This window comes from Equus quagga, chromosome 1 (genome assembly GCF_021613505.1).
Source record: "Equus quagga isolate Etosha38 chromosome 1, UCLA_HA_Equagga_1.0, whole genome shotgun sequence".
Classification (NCBI taxonomy): domain Eukaryota; kingdom Metazoa; phylum Chordata; class Mammalia; order Perissodactyla; family Equidae; genus Equus; species Equus quagga.
Genome location: NC_060267.1, coordinates 138271593 through 138290693, shown reverse-complemented (window position 1 = coordinate 138290693; position 19101 = coordinate 138271593). Strand labels below are relative to the sequence as shown.

General features: G+C 37.5%; 1 protein-coding gene across 1 annotated transcript in view; it reads right to left on the bottom strand.

Moving 5' to 3' along the window:
- SMARCC1 (SWI/SNF related, matrix associated, actin dependent regulator of chromatin subfamily c member 1) overlaps nt 1-19101 on the bottom strand; it is a 169739-nt gene that overhangs the window by 71655 nt on the left and 78983 nt on the right. Inside the window, exons 15-19 of the mRNA XM_046661790.1 lie at nt 17277-17348; nt 15102-15215; nt 14326-14479; nt 13514-13627; nt 7681-7740 (exon numbers count right to left, since the gene is read on the bottom strand). Coding sequence (XP_046517746.1) covers nt 7681-7740; nt 13514-13627; nt 14326-14479; nt 15102-15215; nt 17277-17348 — 514 coding nt within the window. The remainder of the gene's footprint in view (nt 1-7680; nt 7741-13513; nt 13628-14325; nt 14480-15101; nt 15216-17276; nt 17349-19101) is intronic.

Genomic DNA, 19101 nt, shown 5'->3' with positions numbered 1-19101 from the left:
CAGGAGCGTTAATATCAGGTAACAAGGAAGTAATATGTAATAACATGAAAAGTCTGTGACTATTCTTTAGATAGGTTTTTAAAAAAATAATGAAAATGTTTATATGAAAATAGGAAGATCTGACAGCTCTCCTTATATTAAATTCTTAATCAGGCAAGATAAATAAATAATAAAAGGCACGCATATTCTAAAGGAAGAAGTACAACTGCCTTTTGTTAATACACACGAGATTGCTTATACAGAAAAACCTAAGAAACTCACTAAAAAGGCAGTAAAATGAAAAAGCTTAGCAAGGTTACAGGATAGAAGGGCAACAGAAAAACTCAATGATATTTCTATATATATGAGCAATGAAAAATTTTAAGTTGGAAAAAAGTATTTAACAATAGCATAAAATGAAATACCTAAGAATATAATAAAATATGTGTAAGATCAATATCCAAAAAAGAAAAAAGACATGCTGAGAGAAATCAAAGACCTAAATAAACGAAGTACTGTGTTCTTTCAGTGGAAGTCTCAATATTGTTAAGACGTCAATTCTCTCCAAAATGAACTACAGGTTAATGCAATTCCATTCGAACTCCAAGCTTTTTTTTGTTATCAATTAAAGAAATGACACTAAAATTTATAAAGTATATAAATTTCTAGTTTTAAAACTTATAATTTTTCAGAGAAAATGCGGGAAACCTCCAATAAAAAGAGGAAAAGCAGTCTTCAAGGCAGAGAATGACAGAACAGTATAAAGAAAATCAGAACTATGCGGTGCTAAGTCAAGGAATTAACTGGGTAAAAAGAATCTATTCAGTAGCTTACCAAAGCACTACTCTCAAATAGTTCTCCTAGGGCCATGATTCTCAACCAGGGCAGTTTTGGCCATGTCTGCAGACATTTTTGATTGATACAACCGGGGAGGTGTTCCTGGCATCTAGTGGATAGAGGCCACGAATGCTGTTAAACATTCTACAGCGCACATAATAGCCCCCACAACAAAGAAACTATCTGGCCCAAATGTCAATAGTGGCGTGGCTACAAGCCTTGCTCTAGAGCCTGACTTGCTGATTTACACTGAAACCGCTTGCTATGATAGTTCTCTCCATGTTTACCTGCCTCAGTGAATCCCTAACCCTGGGTTCCAAGTGCTGTTCCAGGCTTTCCTTCTCACTGGAGTGGTACAGGACTCCTCAAAACGCGAGCCAACAAATGGTCTTACTCATTAAATCCTTGAAAAACAAGGTTAGCTCTGGGTTTCCTCTGGATAGTCAGTGGCCTCAGATAGTTATAGAAGGAGTTACTTAGAAAAAAGACCCAGCCTGTAGCAAAAAAGAAAAATCAATCTACCTTGCTAGGGTCCTTGGGGCCAGAAACATTTAGCAGGGGCCATCTTAAGTTCTTGATTATGGGTAGAGATTTTCTTAGCATGCTCTATCATAACCTTTTCAAACAAACTTATTATTAAAAAAAAAAGGTTTCCTTTATTCATTTTCCTTCAGCCAGAGAAAAATAAAGCTCAAGAAGGTTGTCTAAGGAATTCTTTGACACAAAATTCAAGCAAGAGTCAGCGTCCAGAAAAGCGTAAGGCTGAGAAACAGTGAACTTCTGAGCCTAGGCACTGGTGGTAGCGTTACATAAGAGGGGCAGATTGAAGAGATGTTTTCAAAACAAAACATGATGACAGACTGGCCAGGAAGGACAGACAGGTGACATATAGAGAAAAGCTATCAGATTAGTAGATGTTTTATGATACTACAAAACACCTTAATTCCTCCTGCCATAACCTGGGTAATCACCATTACTTACCTGGATTCTCAGAATTTTATGTCTCTCTATCCTTAAATTCATCCTACTTTCTGATGGCAGAATGTACTATGTTTCAGACAAGACACTGTCTCTCCCCTGCCTAAAACTATTTCATTGTTCATCATTATCTTATGGAATTAAGGCCAAACATGATTGGGGCTCTGTCTACTTCTTCTACCACACTCCCAACTCTTTTGTTCCAGGAATACCCAGATCCCACACTGTTCCTAAGTATTGTGGCTATGTACAGTTTGTTCTGCACTAGAAATATCATGCATTGGAATCAACAAAGCTGTCCCATTTCCCAGGAAGCTGTCCATTACATCTCATTCACCCAGCCTAGCTACACAGCCACTCCTCTGTATGTGTTGTGCTCTGGGTGCACCTCGAACTGTGTAGCTGAGGACATGGCACTCATTTTTCATTTTATCTGTTTGTGTCACCTGCTAAACTATAAATCCCTTAATTGCAGAGACTATGGCCTATCTCAATCTGCAGTGTCTGTTACAGTGCCTGAGGCACAGTAGCCAATAAAATTTGCTGAACTTAACCACAGGGAACTGGACAAAACCAAGAAAGGAATTTGACCTTTTCCTATGGCTCCAAATGTTAAAAAAAAAACCCCACAAAACACAACACATAAAACCACGCTGTAAAAAAGGCTTTTCTTCAAGACAAGTTTTTTTTTTTTACCGGAAGACATACTCATCTAAAGTATAATTTAAAATTACACAGGAAAAAAATCTTTCTTGGGTTGCATATCAAGGAAAGGTATATCAAGTGCATGCACGCTGTCAGAAAATCTCTGAGGCTGCTTACTGAATATCTCCTAATGCGACTGCTTCTGTAAATCTAGCCAGTATAAGATACGTGAAAATTCTAGTGATAAACAAACATTAATAACTCTCATGGACTTTATTTTCAGGTACAAGACTTTACATCCATTGATTATCTAAGGGAAAATAAATACAAGGCATGAGAAAGCAAAGCAGGCATGAGAAAGACTAAAGTTAACAAGGGAGAAACGATAAGCTCACAGATACAAGTCTTGTCAATATCAAGCCCAGGGCAATTATAAATGACCAGGAAGAATACTGCAATTAATTGTAGACTTAAAAGCAATTGTGAAAGCCTCTTTTTAAAATCTCCTTAATCACTATGTAATAGAATGGCACCATTTCTTCTTTGATTTTGGCCCCATGATTCTGTCTACGCAATTTCAAACTGCCGTAGGGACTGAGTTATTAGCCTTTGTGGCTTCCTACATTGATGACAGATTTTCAGGCGAAACACATGAAATTCCTCACACATTTTACAAATAAAATTTTACTGAAACAAGTCTCGAACACCTTGATCTTATGCAATATTTTTTTTAAAAAGCTCATATAGAGACTTACATTATCTTTCATGTCTACCAATCAAAGATTTTTTTCAAACTGCATTCATTTGTCCAATGTGTAGATTCCACTTTGGTTATGTGCAAAATTGAAATTATGCCTCCAATACTTGTGATAAGACAATCAACTGAACACAACCAAAGATAACAACTTGTAGCTTTCCATACAACAACTATCCTTTGATAAGAGATTATACCAAACAAAATCTTTTGTAAATAAAAGTGAGTGGTCTCAAGAATAATCTGAAATATTTGGCATGCTGCCAAATTTGTCAACCTATTCACTAGGGAGAAATTGACTGTTTTTTTGGTTATAAATCCATTAAAAACTTTTTATCTGACTTTATGTTCTTAAGCTATTAATTACTGGTAAATAACTATATAAATAGAAGGTGTTAATAGTAAACAATGCTGTTGGGAAGCCTTTTATTTCTCTTTGCGTAAGCACAGACAACACCTGTTGATTCAACTACACGCTTAAAAGAAAAAATCAACCACTGCACAGGGCCCACCTGCAGGAGAGAAAATGCACTATTGTGTAAGGATACTGTGGTTTTCCTGGGTATGTTCAGGGTAAACAGCAGCTCAGCCATTCTGACCTCATTCTGTACGTACTATCCACTAATCTTAAATGTAGAAGAGGAGAAAATTTTGAGTATCACTGTGCAGCAAGAAAAAGAACTGATAGTGAGACTACTGTTCCAGTTGGTGTTGCACAACTAAATTTCTCCCCAGAGCCCTGAGATTCTAAAACAGCAATATAAATATACATTATAGTCCCCTGAAAGTAATGAGAATTTTTAAATTAACATCCATGACAGACACGACTAGACAAAACAGCCCTGAAACAAATAAAAAGTGGCTCAGAAAAGAAGCTCTCTGCACATCACTGATACTGAATGGGCAGACAAGAATAAATTAAAGTACTGGTAAAAACCCAGAAGGAAGAAATCTTTTTGAATTTTGATCCAGAGAGAGAGACACAAAGAGAGAGAGAGAACAAGGAAAAGTAGCAGACAGTGTAAGAAAGAAAAGGAAATAGTTAATACACCTCTAAAACTTAAGGAATCAGTTTGGAATAACTAAAAAAACCAAATTAAAGCAGTACAGAAATGTCCGATAACATCAGGCCCAGTGTAACTCAAAATGTGGTTTGGAGACCCATGGGGCACCAGACTTTCAGGGGAACTGAGAGATCAAAACCATTTTTCATAATAATACCAGAATATTATTGCCTTTTTCATTATGTTGACTTTTGTACTGATGGTGAAAAAAGTAATGGTGGTTGAATTGCTGGTCCCTTAGCATGAATCAAGGCAATGGTACCAGACAGTGTTAACTTAAAGTCACTTTATTCTTCACCGCCACAAAACAAAATAAGCCAACTTTACTTAAACGTTTTCTTAATGAAACAGTAAAAATAACTAATTTTATTGACTCTAAACATCTAAACCCATGTGTTTTTAATATTCGGTGCTATGAAACATGAGGTACACAAGAGGACTAAATATCAATTATCAAAGCATGATGGCTGCCTAAAGGAAAAGCATTTTTGCGATACTTTGAATTTCAAACCTAACTAGCCACTATTTTCATTAAACAACATTTTTACTAGAACAAATGGTTAACACACCATGGTTTCACAGTTATCTGGCCAACATTTGCTCATAAACAAACAAAGATTCTCAAAAATCTCACTTCAAGGAAAACAACTGATAGTGCTCATTGCCAATGATTAAGTGAAAATTAGAATTCTCAAAAATACGTATCTGCCATGAAAGCTTGTCCTACTACTTAAAAAAGAGTTTTTCTGATGAGATGAGACTGGTAATAATATCAGATGAGATTGTTTTGATATTGTATAATGAACTGTATCAACATTTGGAAGATGTGCATAATTCAGTAATATCAATGTAAGGTGTTACACAAACATACATAGATAAAAGATCTATCACAAGCACAAGAGAGACCAATGGATTCCACACTACAACTGACCCTCAAGAAACTATCAGTGGTCAAGTTTTAATGTAGTATCAAGTAAGAATATCCATTATTATCTGCAAAGATCATTAACATACCTCTCCTGTTTCTAACTACATACGCTGGTGATGCCAGATTTTCTTAATATACTTAAACTAAAACAATGTATCTGACAGAAAGGCAAATATGAAAATCTAGCTGTGTTCTAGTAAGCCAAACATTATAGAGATTTGCTAAAATGTGTAATGCCACACTTCTCACTAGTATCTTTCATTTTCCAAAAGCTAACTTACTTATTTTTCTGCTGAGGAAGATTCGCCCTAAGCTAACATTCACTGCCAACCCTCCTCTTTTCTTTTTTTTTGATTGAGGAAGATCAGCCCTGAGCTAACATCTGTGCCAATCCTTCTCTATTTTTTTGTATGTGGGACACCTCTACGGTGTGGCTGGTGAGTGGAGTAGTTCCGCGCCCAGGAACCAATCCCAAAAACTCAGGCCATTGAAGCTGAGCGCGCAGAAATTTAACCCCTTGGCCACGGGCCAGGCCCTCCAAAAGCTATTTTTTCATAAAAATGTTGATTATGTTGACTCGCAATGGGTTTACTGCTATTTTTAAGTGAATTAAATATTTTTCAGTTTTAATTTTTAATATAGAAAACATTAACAAAGTCACATAAATGAAAGCTCTTTGGAGTCCTCAATATAATTTTTAAGAGTATAACTGTTGTCCCGAGACCAGAAAGTTTAAGAACTGCTGACCTGGTCTAACCTTATACTTGATTTCTGAATTGTGTATTTTACCCCCGATACACAACTTTGGATCAGATGGAATACTCTAGTGAAAGGGAGCTCTCTTCTTCCACAAATTCATTTAGTTATAAATGGTGCAGATGCTGTCAGTAAATTACCAGCAGGAATCACGTTCTTCCAGGTTGACCCCACTACTGAAATCACAAAGCCAGGTATTAGTTTTCCCAGGATCACATGCAGGTGATTATGAGACTCATTCTGATCAATGAGATACAAAGGAAAGACTGATGAGGGGCTTCTGGGAGAGCTTTTCCTTCCAAGAAGAGCCTGAGAAGAAAAGTCTCCAACTTTCTTCCTGTTTTGAATGGGGATGTGAAGGCTGCAATTAACCAGCCTTCCTGTGACCAGAAGAGAACACACAAAAAGATAAAAAGTGGACAGCTAAGGAAGGTGGAACAAAACAACACAAAAGCTAGGGACCTGATGAAATAATTGAGCAGCGGAAACAATCTTGAAATTGCTAATCTGAAGAAATCTAGTTGAACACAAACCAACGTCCTTTTGGTTTAACCTACTGCTAGTCAGATTATCTGTTCCTTGCAGGCAAAAGCATTCCTAACAGATTTAACAATAAAGTTCCTCACATGGTCCTAATTCAGCACCCACAGACACATTCTATCCACAAATATTAAGTGGATCATGTAGGCTCCATTTTACTTAAACAATTGTTCTGTAACTAAAGACAAAGGGTTCTTCTTCAGAAATGATTGATAAATATAGAAGCAAACAGTTTTTCCTACCCTTCAGACTAGAAATAATGGCTAAGATCTAGCTGTGTCAGTATTTGCAAGAATCTCCAAAGACATGAAGAAATCCAAATAAGCATTCAATAAACTGATTGACAGAGACACCACGCATTATCACTGGTTTACCATAGTTTCTGCTTTCAATAGTGTTTTCAATGGCAGATGTCTTTAGCTACTTCTCTGGAATCCTTCTGGGAAATATAACGGATGTGCACTCAAATGCATACAAGCACAGTAGGGATCTAATCTACAATGACTGAGGTGGGCTAAGTTAAGAAAAACTGGAATCTGAAAAAATGCCCCACTTCAAAGGAACATCTGCTACTCAAGGGCAGCCAATTTTTGCTATGTGGAAATGAGACCCTGGTATTGCCAGATCTTCAAAGTTTGGAGGACAAGTTCGAAATCTAGACTACTTTGGCAAAGCTCCAATATGTGTTTAAATGTTGGCAAAAAAAATTAAAACCAAAAAACCCAACCTGGGGGGCTGGCCCCGTGGCCGAGCAGTTAAGTTCGCGTGCTCCGCTGCAGGCGGCCCAGTGTTTCGTTGGTTCGAATCCTGGGCGCGGACATGACACTGCTCATCAAACCACGCTGAGGCAGCGTCCCACATGCCACAACTAGAAGGACCCACAACAAAGAATATACAACTATGTACCGGGGGGCTTTGGGGAGACAAAGGAAAAAAATTAAATCTTTAAAAAAAAAAAAAAAAAAACCCCAACCTGGGCCAAAATAACACATATCCAGGCTTGATTTCCCCTACGGAAAGTCAGAATGTCACCTCTAGTGTGATATTTAAATAATAACAGCCCAGGAAAACTCTGTTAAAACTCATCACATGGATCAAAAATTTTCAGGATAAATTCCAAAGGTATATTTAAAGTCCAATCACAGAAACTGTATCCATCTCATACGTGAATAAAGGGGCCACATCAGTAATCTGCTTACCTCCAGGAGTAGAAGGGTTTCCTGTTCAGTCCATTCTCTTCCCGCACTAGCACCTTTACTCTAAAGAAACAAAATCAGAATTTACTTATTCCTAAAGGCTGCATATGGAGCTCAGCAAGATTCCTTTCTATGTTCAGGGCACAGGTTTATACAAACCACCAAAGTCAGTCCCTGAGTAAAAGGAATAAAAAGCACAAGAAACCTAAACTTCAAACAGAAAGGCTGGCTTATTTCAAAGATTTCTTGATGTCTACCAAGGACTCATGGATTAATCAAACATTTAATTTTCAATATTTTGATATTCAAAAATACGTTTTGAAGCTACAAAGGCATAGTATTTTAATGCATACTGGAATCAGCTATTATACTGTAAACAAAAAACAAACATTTGGTATAACTTAAAGGCAGTACTTTTTCCAAGAAAAAATTGTAGTAGATATAAAGCAGATTCCTGATTCCAACTGCAATAAGTTCATACTATTTCACTTTTAACATCTCCTGATTAAAACAATCTCCCAGGGATTCCCTAAACTCCAAATCACCTTTCCCATGAGAATCTCATTTAACTGAAAATTTATGTGAGCATAGGGGTATAAGAAAACTGAGTTTGCGTTATGTAAAAATTTTGTAAAAGTTATGTAAAAATTAGAATTTAGGGGCTGGCCCCAAAGTGGTTAAGTTCACAGGCTCCACTTTGGTGGGCGAGGTTCGCTGGTTCGGATCCTGGGCACAGACCTAGCACCACTCATCAAGCCTGCTGAGGCGGTGGCCCACACAAAAGAACTAGAAGGACATAAAACTAGGATATACAACTATGTAATGGGGGGCTTTAGGGAGGAAAAAAATGAGAGGTCAGAGTTCAAATCACGCCTTTAAAAGAAAATTAAAATTTATCAACTGATTCATATTTCTTGATTTGCAGACCCTAAACCATAGATATACAGAGTACAGGATGTGTAGTATACTTGACATTATTCTTTAGCTGCAGATGTTACTAATTCAAAATATATATTCAAACATATTCATTCTCTGAAAACTCTATTCCTTTGTATTTAAGTGGTATCTGTTGTAATTTGTTTTCTCTCGTTTCTAATTTGCTTCATTTGAACATTCTCTTTTTTTTTCTTAGTTAGTCTGGCTAAGGGTTTGTCAATTTTGTTTATCTTCTCAAAGAACCAGCTCTTAGTCTCACTGATTCAATCTACTTGGTTTCAATTTCATTTTTTTCTCCTCTAATTTTTACGATTTCCCTCCTTCTGCTGACTTTGGGCTTGCTTTATTCTTCTTTTTCTAATTCTGACAGATGTAGCTGAAGATTACCTATCTGAGATTTTTATTTGTTAAGGTGGGTTGCATAGTGCTATCAATTTCCCTCTTAGGATCACTTTTGCTGCATGACATATGAGTTCGTATGATGTATATTCATTTTCATTTGTCTCTAGATATTTTTTAATTTCCCCTTTAATTTCTTCAGTTATCCACTGGTTGCTCACAGAAGCATGTTGTTTAGTCTCCACACATCTGTCACTTTCCCAGCTTTTTTCTTTTTTTTTTTTTTTTTCAAAGATTTTATTTTTTCCTTTTTCTCCCCAAAGCCCCCGGGTACATAGTTGTATATTCTTCGTTGTGGGTTCTTCTAGTTGTGGCATGTGGGACGCTGCCTCAGCGTGGTCTGATGAGCAGTGCCATGTCCGCGCCCAGGATTCGAACCAACGAAACACTGGGCTGCCTGCAGCGGAGCGCGCGAACTTAACCACTCGGCCACGGGGCCAGCCCCTTTCCCAGCTTTTTTCTTTAGTTGATTTCTAGTTTCAAAGCATTATGTTTGGAAAAGATGCTTGATATGATTTCAATCTTCTTAAATTTATTTAGCCTGCCATGTTTCCCAACAAATGGTCTATCTTTGAGAATGTTCCATGTGCACTTGAGAAGAATGTGTATTCTGCTATTTTTGAATGGCGTGTTCTATATATATCTATTAAGTTCATCTGGTCTAGCTTTTCATTTCATTCCACTATTTCCTTGTTGACTTTTTGCCTGGATGATCTATCCACTGATGAAACTGAAGTGTTAAGGCCCCCTACTCTTATTGTGTTGCTGTTAATATCTCCTTTTAGGTCTGTTAATAGTTGTTTTATGTACTCTGGTGCTCTTATGTTAGGTGCATATATACTCATAAGTGTTATGTACCCTTGGTGGAATGTCCTTTCAGTCATTGTATACTGCCCCTCTTTGTCTCTCATTGCCTTTTTTATCTTGAAGTCTGCTTTGTCTGATATAAGTAGGGCAACACCTGCTTTTTTTTGCTTGCCATTGGCTTGAAGTATCATCTTCCATTCTTTCATTCCTTCCATTCCTCTGGGTCTGTGTTTGTCTTTAGAGCTGAGATGTGTTTCCTGGAAGCAGCATATTGTTGGGTCCTGTTTTTAAATCTATCCAGCCACTCTGGGTCTTTTGATTGGAGAATTCAACCCGTGTGCATTTACACTGATTACCGATACATGAAGTCTTAATACTGACATTTTATCCCTTGTTTTCTGGTTGTTCTGTATTTCCCTTGTTTCTCATTCCAGGTATTTCTGACTGCCAATTCACTTTGGTGGTTCTTTTTTTTTGGAGGAAGATTAGCCCTGAGCTAACATCTGCTGCCAATCCTCTTTATGCTGAGGAAGATTGGCCCTGAGCTAACATCTGTGCCCATCTTCCTCTACTTAATATGTGGGATGCCTACCACAGCATGGCTTGCCAAGTGGTGCCATGTCCGCACCCAGGATCCGAACCAGCGAACCCCGGGCAGCCAAAGAAGAATGTGCAAACTTAACCCCTGCACCACCGGGCTGGCCCCCAACTTCGGTGGTTCTTTATGATGGTTTTCTCAGTTTTCTCTTTATTTATCTTATGCACCTCTGTTCTGATTTTTTGTTTAGTGGTTACTTGGAAGTTCATTTAAAGATCTTGTATATGAGATAGTCCATTTTCTGATGCTTCTTATTTCCTTAGTCTAAGCAGGTTCCATCCCTTTCCTCATCCCTAAGTTTTTGTTGTTGTTGTCACAACTTATTCCATTTTGTGTTGTGAGTCTGTAGGTAAAATGAAGTGATTATAGTTACTTTTCATGTTTTCCTTTCCTTTACCTTTAATGTTATAATAGTGTTAGCTAACCTGTTCTAAAGAGAGCTGCAATTTTCTGATTTTGTCTGCCTATTTATCTCCTTGCTCAAGGCTTAAACCCCTCCCCTTTTTTTTTCAGATATAAGAGCCTTCTTGATCATTCCTTGCAGGGGGGTGTCTTCTGGTGATGAACTCCCTCAGCTTTTGTTTATCTGGGAAAGTTTATTTCTCCAGCATATCTGAAGGATAAATTTTGCTGGATGGAGTATCCCTGCTTGAAAGTTTTGTCTTTCAGAATTTTGAATACATCATTCCACATTCTCCTAGCCCGTAAGGTTTCTGCTGAGAAATCCACTGGAAGCTTGAAAGGGATTCCTTTGTATGTTATTTTCTTCTGCCTTGCTGCCCTTAATATTTTTTCTTTGTCAGTGAATTTTGCCAGTTTTACTAATATGTCTTGGAGAAGGTCGTTTTACATTGATGTAATTAGGAATTCTATTAGCTTCTTTTATTTGTAATTCCAGCTTCTTCCCCAGGTTTGGGAAGTTCTCTGCTATTATTTCTTTGAACAAGATCTCTGCTCCTTTCTCTCACACTTCTCCCTCTTGAATACCTATAATGCTCACGTTGCATTTTCTAATTGAGTCAGATATTTCTCACGGATTTTCTTCATTTCTTTTTAGTCTTAGTTCTTTCTCCTTTTCCATGTGAAGCATTTCTGTATTTCAGTCCTGTAAATTGCTAATTTTGTCCCACCGAATATCAGCTTTGTTATCTAAGGACTCCAGATTTTTCTTTTCTCTCATGCATTATGTTTCTCATCTCCAACATTTCTGATTGGTTTTTCTTTTATAGTTTCAATCTCTTTTGTGAAGAATTCCCTCTGTTCACTAATTTTATTCCTCATTTCATTGAACAGTCTTTTCGAGTTTTCTTGTAACTCATTGAGGTCTTTTATGATGGTTATTTTGAATTCTGTCATTTAGATTGTAAATTTCTGTGCCTTCAGGATTGGTTTCTGGGTGCATGTCATTTTCCTCTTGGTCTGGAGTGTTAATATACCTCATCATACTATTTGATGGGGTGGACTTGTGGCTTCGCACAGTGGTAGCATCTGGTCAGAATCCATCTGCAGCTACTGGGGCAGACGCAGGGGGATGCGGAGCAGGAGCTGTGTATTCTAAACCCACCACAATCCCTGGCAACTGTGCCTATCTACTGGGGCCCGTCTGCGAGTGCCCGCCAGCCACTGCTGATTTACATATGTATGCACAGGTGCTCTGGCATGGGTCCCTTGCTCTGGCCAACCGGCCAAGCTAGTGTGCCAGGTGAGGGAAAGGGCACTTTCTTCCACATGCACAATCCCGCAGGTGCTCTTGCTCTGCACTCACTGTCTACCCTACTGGGCTGCTCGGCACAGTGAAGACACCCCCATGACTGCTTACCCTACATGGTGTGGAGCTTTCCCACAGGCTAGGAGTCGACTCCAAGAGCAAAGGCGTCCCTGCGGAGGGCTGCCACCTCCCCTTCTCCTCAGTGTCACACACAGTCCCATGCCCTCGGTCACTGCCATTCAGGGAAGGAGAAGCGATCCCCTTACCCCTTTCTACTGCCTCCGAGGGGGTCCAGCACCTCCATCCTTCAGGTGTATGGTTGTGCAGATCTCTCGGACATCTACTGTGTTGTGTGAATGTCCTCTGTTGGTTTACGAGTGTCCTTTTGGTTGTATCTTAGAGGGGAGAGTCTAAGGGAAAAGCTTACTCTGCCATGATGCCTTAACACGGGGAACAGCTGGTCAGAAGCCCGTCTCCCTTCTTCAGGGACATGCCTCCGGCTCCTCTCTGCCTGGCAGAGGATGCTGGAGGGTCCCCAGAGTGTGGTGTGTCCCCTTGGCATCCAGAGAATGTGCAGGGAGCAGTTATGAAAAATTTTTAGCCATTCCATCTTAAAATATTGCTTCTTCACTGTTCTTTCTCTTCTTATAGGTCTCTAGTGATAAATATTAATTCTTGTGACTGTATCTCATGTGTCTCTTACAATCTTTTCTCTCTGTCCTGTCCCTCCCCAACTTCAAACCAATTTTGCTCTTAGTGTTTCAGTTTTGCTGTATCTACTAATCTTCCTGAGTTTCTTAATCCTGTCTTCTGCTGAGTCCAGCCTGCTATTAAACCCATCTGATGAGTTAATTTCAGGTATATTTTCAATTACTCAATACTCATTTGATTCTTTCTATATACAGTATATATCACTTAACAACAAGGATATGTTCTGAGAAATGCATCATTAGGCAATTCTGTCGCAGTGCATACATCAGAGTGCGCTTACACAAACCCAGATGGTAAAAGTCTACTGCACACCTAGGCTACGTGGTACTCATCTTATGGAACCACCGTCATTATATGTAGTCCATTGTTGACCGAAATGCTGTTATCCGGCACATGACTGTATTCCAATTCTCTGTTGAAATTCTCCATTTTCCCTCTATTTTCTTTAACACATTAATTATAGTTATTTTTAAATACCTATCTTCTAACCATACAGAAGAAAAGGGAAGATAAGTGACTGCTGTTTTATGAAATGCCATCAGATTTAAGTACAAAGTTCACCTCCTTACATTACAGAGAGTAAATTAAGTTTCTTATGAAAAATGATGCTTCTTAGAAGGAAGAAGAACAAAGAGGACATGGAGAAAGTCCATGCGTCTCCTGAAAAAATTCCTTACCTTTGCTAAGGTTTTCTTGGAGTAGATATCAGTACGAAGACCAAAGTTCTGCAAATCAATTGGTTTTTCCTTGTTTTTCTCAGGAAAATTTAACATCTGCTGAGCAGCAGGGACCTAAGAGTCAGATAAATGATAAATGGATGTATTAACCTCTACAAAGTCAAGGGGATGGAAGTCTTTAACAAGTTATTTAATAGCGGCATTTAAACCACTCCTGGTGGAGATTCTACAAAAGAATAAATACCCACACCTCCACACTACACTTCTAATAAAATTTCAACATGTAAGAAACATTTTTCTGCCTCTTTTCAGTCACAGAGAAAATAGGTAACAAATTTCGTTTATGTGATCTTCCACTTCGCAATAGAGGGCAATTTATAGCTTAGATTCATGTTATTCCAACTTAATGCTATACATAATCTGGTTGACCTAATAATCTTTTCAAGAAAACATGTGTATGGATGTCCACTTTCCAAATGTTAGGAAGGGGAAGTTGTAGACAATTTAACAGATTTAAATAATCTCCTTGTTTGGAAGTGGCTTTGATGGTAGAAGTGATAAAGGGAGTCATGAGTATGAAATTAAATCTATAACATGATAAGGCATAGAGTCTTGGGATTAGTAAGAGAGCCTTATCTTAAACTCTAAATATTCTTAGGATATCAAACATTTACAACAGATAAAAACTAACAAATAAAACCTATCAGCTAAGAAACAGTACTATTACATGACAATAATAATTCCTGAATATGAATGGTGGAAGTGATGGTCTGTTACCATTCAGAGCTGAAGAAAAGACAGCATTAATTTACCTGTGGTGATCGAAGATGTAGAGGCACAAGCCCAGATGGAGTATCAGCTAATACATTGAAATGAGGAGTCGGAGGCGGTCCCATTGCCATGGGTCGACTTTCTGGATCCACTTGGTAATTAACGAGCCCCCATTGCTCTAAAAAGGCATGAACCCTGAAGAATAAAGCTCTGAAAGTTAAAATCTTGAAAATGTACCTCACCTCCTTCAAAACCATCACCACATCTCATTAAAAACAAAAACAAAAAAAGTAAAGATGTTCTCTGTAGGCTACGAACCATCACAAAGTAACTGACAATTTTGGTTTGGTTTGTTTTCTGAGGGACAATTTCTAAAAACTCAAAATAATGTTGATAATATAGCTCCCCGAAACCTAGTATAAGCCTAAACATTTCAATCACAGAAATAAGAGAACAAATATTCAGTTAGGTCCATGCTGAAAGAACTCATGTAAAGACCAACTTCACAGGAGACCCACATTTTGTTTTTTTTCTTTAGACAGATCTGGGGCACAGAGCTTATCCATTCCCCACCCCAACCCATTCTCCATCTTTAGTCATTTTATGATTTGTTTCTAAAAGAAAAGGTGTTAATTTTAAAATCTTAAAAAGAGGAGAAAATGTTAAGGGATTAAAAATATTCAACTCCTAAATGAAAGATATAAGATTTAGGTATTTTATTAACCAAAAAACCATGTAGTTTAATCAATCAAATTAGACAGCAACGCATCACTAACCACAAGCAGTGAAGTGTACAAGAAAAAGTGAAACATTTTACCTCATCACAGCACACACATCTCCAGTCAAGTTCCTCCGACAAGCAGTGCTAGTTAAATATTCTTGAGGGTTTAGGCGATATGTGTCGATCATAAAATTTCGATATGCCAAGTATCTAAAAGCAATGGCAAAATTCATAAGGTGGACACACATCCTTTCGGAAACAATAACTTATAGATCCAAAAGTCTTCATATTCCTCACAACCAAATACTACTTAGTTAAGACCATAATCTAACAAACAATAATAATATTTTATTCAGAATTTACAGTCCCAAGTATAACTCTGGGTAAGAACTCCTAACATGCAATATATAATTAATATACAACAACAATAAGTAAAATAGAGGAATCTGATGACGTTAATGTGAAGTAACAGAAATATAAACTTGGTCACAGAGGTGAATGGATAAATCCTTAGTTTAGCTGCCTGCAGAATTTGCAAATGACACATGGTTACCTAGGCTGTCTCACTAATTACCATGTATCTAGCATTTACTGTGTGCCAGACCTAGTTCTAAGCACTTCTCATGCAATAACTCATTTAATCCTCACAATTTCTCTACAAGGTAGGGTCTATTATTATTCTATGAATAGATGAGGAAACTGAAGCACAGGATGATTAAAGAATTTGTCCTAGTTCACAAGGCTGGTAGGTAGTGGAGCTAAAATTCAGTGCAGTGTGCTAGATCTAGAATCCATGCTCTTAACATATGCTGCATCTCATTTCTACACTCTTTCTAGAGCTACATGTGGATTTCGCTCTGACAATGACTACATACCCTCTGGCTAGCAGTTTCTCAGAGAGATTCCAGCTAGGCAACGAATAGAACCCATGAAGGCAAACTCAGAGGTAAGATAAGAACATTTTAAAAAGGAAAGAAAAACAGATTCTGAGTCATAGCAGATTCCACAACATACCCATGCATTTCTGCTACAAAATACTTAAAACAAGAGTGTTAAGAAGCTGGAGACCTAGGAAAAGTTCTTGCCACAAAAGTAAAACAAAAGTCTGGCAGCTTAAGGTTAGCTACATCCGAGCAGAAAAGGTAAACTGCTCAAAAAGGGGCCTGTAAAAGCACAAGTGGATAAACAAAGACTAAAAGGTGAATTTACAAATTTAAACAGGCTAAATTGCTAAATTGTGCTTTTGTAAACAGAAGACTACTGGGAACCAGAAGTATTTACAAATGCTAGCAAAAGGCAAACTGGTGGCAACAGACAAATTAGCTGGAAGGATATACCATGTCCAAATAGGTGGAAAAACTATCAGGGAAACTAACAGAGTCTCTTACGCCAAATCTTTGATTCTGGTTTTAAATGACTCCTTAGACCTTTGTTACAGAAAGGGTGCAATAAGCTTTGACATCTAAACTTAGAATCTCAAACTATCATGGACAATCTACCACCAGAAGATACTTATTATTCAATCTTCTGTATTTGCCATGTGTTTTATGTGGAAAATTATCCTTCCCTAACAATTTAAACAAGAGACATTTATTTGTGCAGTCAAATGTGTATAACAGACAACAGATTAATGCTATGAAGATAATACATGGAAAAGTATTTATAATATGATAGATGTGAATTTTAGGGGCAAGGATTTCAAGAAGAGATTTCCTGACAAACTTCTTCCTTCCAATAAAAGTTTTACTATTTCCAATGCAAAGCACAACAATGCTTTATTAATTAAGATCAATTCATATGCAGCTATATTTTCATATTTGGCATTCTTATAATTACGAATCATTAATCAGAAAAATAAGATAAAGATTCCATTTTCTCCTAGATTATTACACATAAATATATATAATCCATAACACACATGTACACGCAAGGTGGGAACTATTAGGGGGAAACCTGAACTCATTTTAGTGAATACTTGTTATTGAATTCAATCTTTAGCTGCAAGAGCTGATGTGCATAGAGTTCAAGGTTGAGGAAGAAAAAAAATAGGAAACAATTCCCTTTGAAGCAAAGAACACTGTGCAGCTGAGAGTTGAACACTGTTCTAAAGGAATAAGATATCTACAAACTTCCAGCACATTTGCAAAGATTAACTCAGAAGTGTGCTTTGAGAACCCCCTGCCTAACACATACAAATAACCAATTTTTCTTAACAGCGGCCCCACTAAAGTATGTAATGGTATCAGGATTACATCTTTACATTTCACTTACATCTCTGGAGTCTTCGACTTGTTTTTCCCATTGAAAAACTCAGGAAGAGCACGCCGTTCAATCACATGAATACTGAAAAGAAAGGAAAAAGATCGGGAGACCTCTTAGAAAAGCAAAATCTTAAAATTTGAGCTAAGCTTGTTTAATTTTCAAACTAAAACTGATAAATCCAAAAGCTGAGCACTACTTGCATTCCTAAGTATTAACAGCACATAACAAAGAAAGCTTTCCCTTTTCTCACTCCAAACACTTATGGCAGTTTTTCTATTTCCATAACCAAACTCAAAAGATTATGAACACATTTAAAGCCAGACATTTTATTACGTTCTTGTCATAACACATCATGACTAGCTGAGGAGCCACAAGATAGAGTTCTCCGGAAACCGGCTGACAAAAATCACAGGAGTGGCCCAGCAACAGTCTGGTGAAATGAACGACCCTGCCAAAACACAATGCAATTTACGATAATCAGTTTCTCAGGCTCTTAACATCAATTTCTGTCCAGCCCTCAGAAACTTGCAAATTGAATTTTTTAAAGATTTCAGTGATTTACTGACTTTAAAAATATAGAACTAATTTTTTTTTTTGGAGGAAGATTAGCCCTGAGCTAACTACTGCCAATCCTCCTCTTTTTGCCGAGGAAGACTGGTCCTGACCTAATATCCATGCCCATCTTCCTCTGCTTTATTTGTGGGACGCCTACCACAGCATGGCTTTTGCCAAGCGGTTCCATGTCTGCACCTGGGATCCGAACCGGCAAACCCCGAGCCGCCGAGAAGCAGAACGTGCGCACTTAACCGCTGTGACACTGGGCTGGCCCCATAGAACTAATTTTTAACATTTAGAAAAAGGCAGTGACAATTCTATAAAATGTTACAGGTGATAAGCACTGTAGAAACCATGTAAAATGATCAGGCTTAACAGTATACAAATGAACCAACTATACATCTAGCACAAAGGTTTTGTCAGTAACACTAATCAATGCTTTTCTTGATGACACATTTTAGTTTCTCAGTGGCTTTCCAGATATGCAACATGTACTGGTTACACTAGAAAAAGCAAATCAACAGTCTGTAAATATACTAAGATCATTCACTCTTCCATTATTTGGTAACATTTAAAACTGTCTGAACCGGATTTGTACTGCCAAATAGTATAAACACAATGAATTACCTAAAAACTTCTAGGAAGATAATTTTTAAGATGAATTAATGATATACAGATACATGCATAATGACTTTCCAAATTTTACTATAAAAATAGCTGTAAACAATTAATTATGTGATTCTAATATGCCTCTCATTGTTTTAATAGTTACATGTTAGGAAGGGCCCATAAAAAAACAATTTCTCTATTCATCCAGAACAAAACACACAAGAATGTTTAATCTCAAGCACTTTCATTTTCAACACCTATGTTTGAAGTGCCGGCAGCTGATTCCTTAGGTTCTGAGAAGCGGGTAAGGGGTGGAAGGAGTGGGGTATTCAGAATCAGAAAACCTGAGTTCTTCCAATTATCAACTCTGCAACTTTGGAACACTTCAACTGAAGCAGCAGTCAGCTCATCTATAAAATGCGGATATAACTAATAATCCCACAATCCATCTAAGAGCACACTTTGTGACATGCAAAGGTTATCATGCAAATGAAAGTGTTTCTGTAACCTATAAAAACCTACAAAATTATATATTGTTATGACTCTTCCCTTCTTTAATTTTAGAGGAAAAGAATGCTAGTTTCTCGAGTGTTTCCCTTAAGATATTCTGAAACTTAACATGTAACTACAAACAACGATGAGAATGAGACACTTCCAAATTCAAAAATAA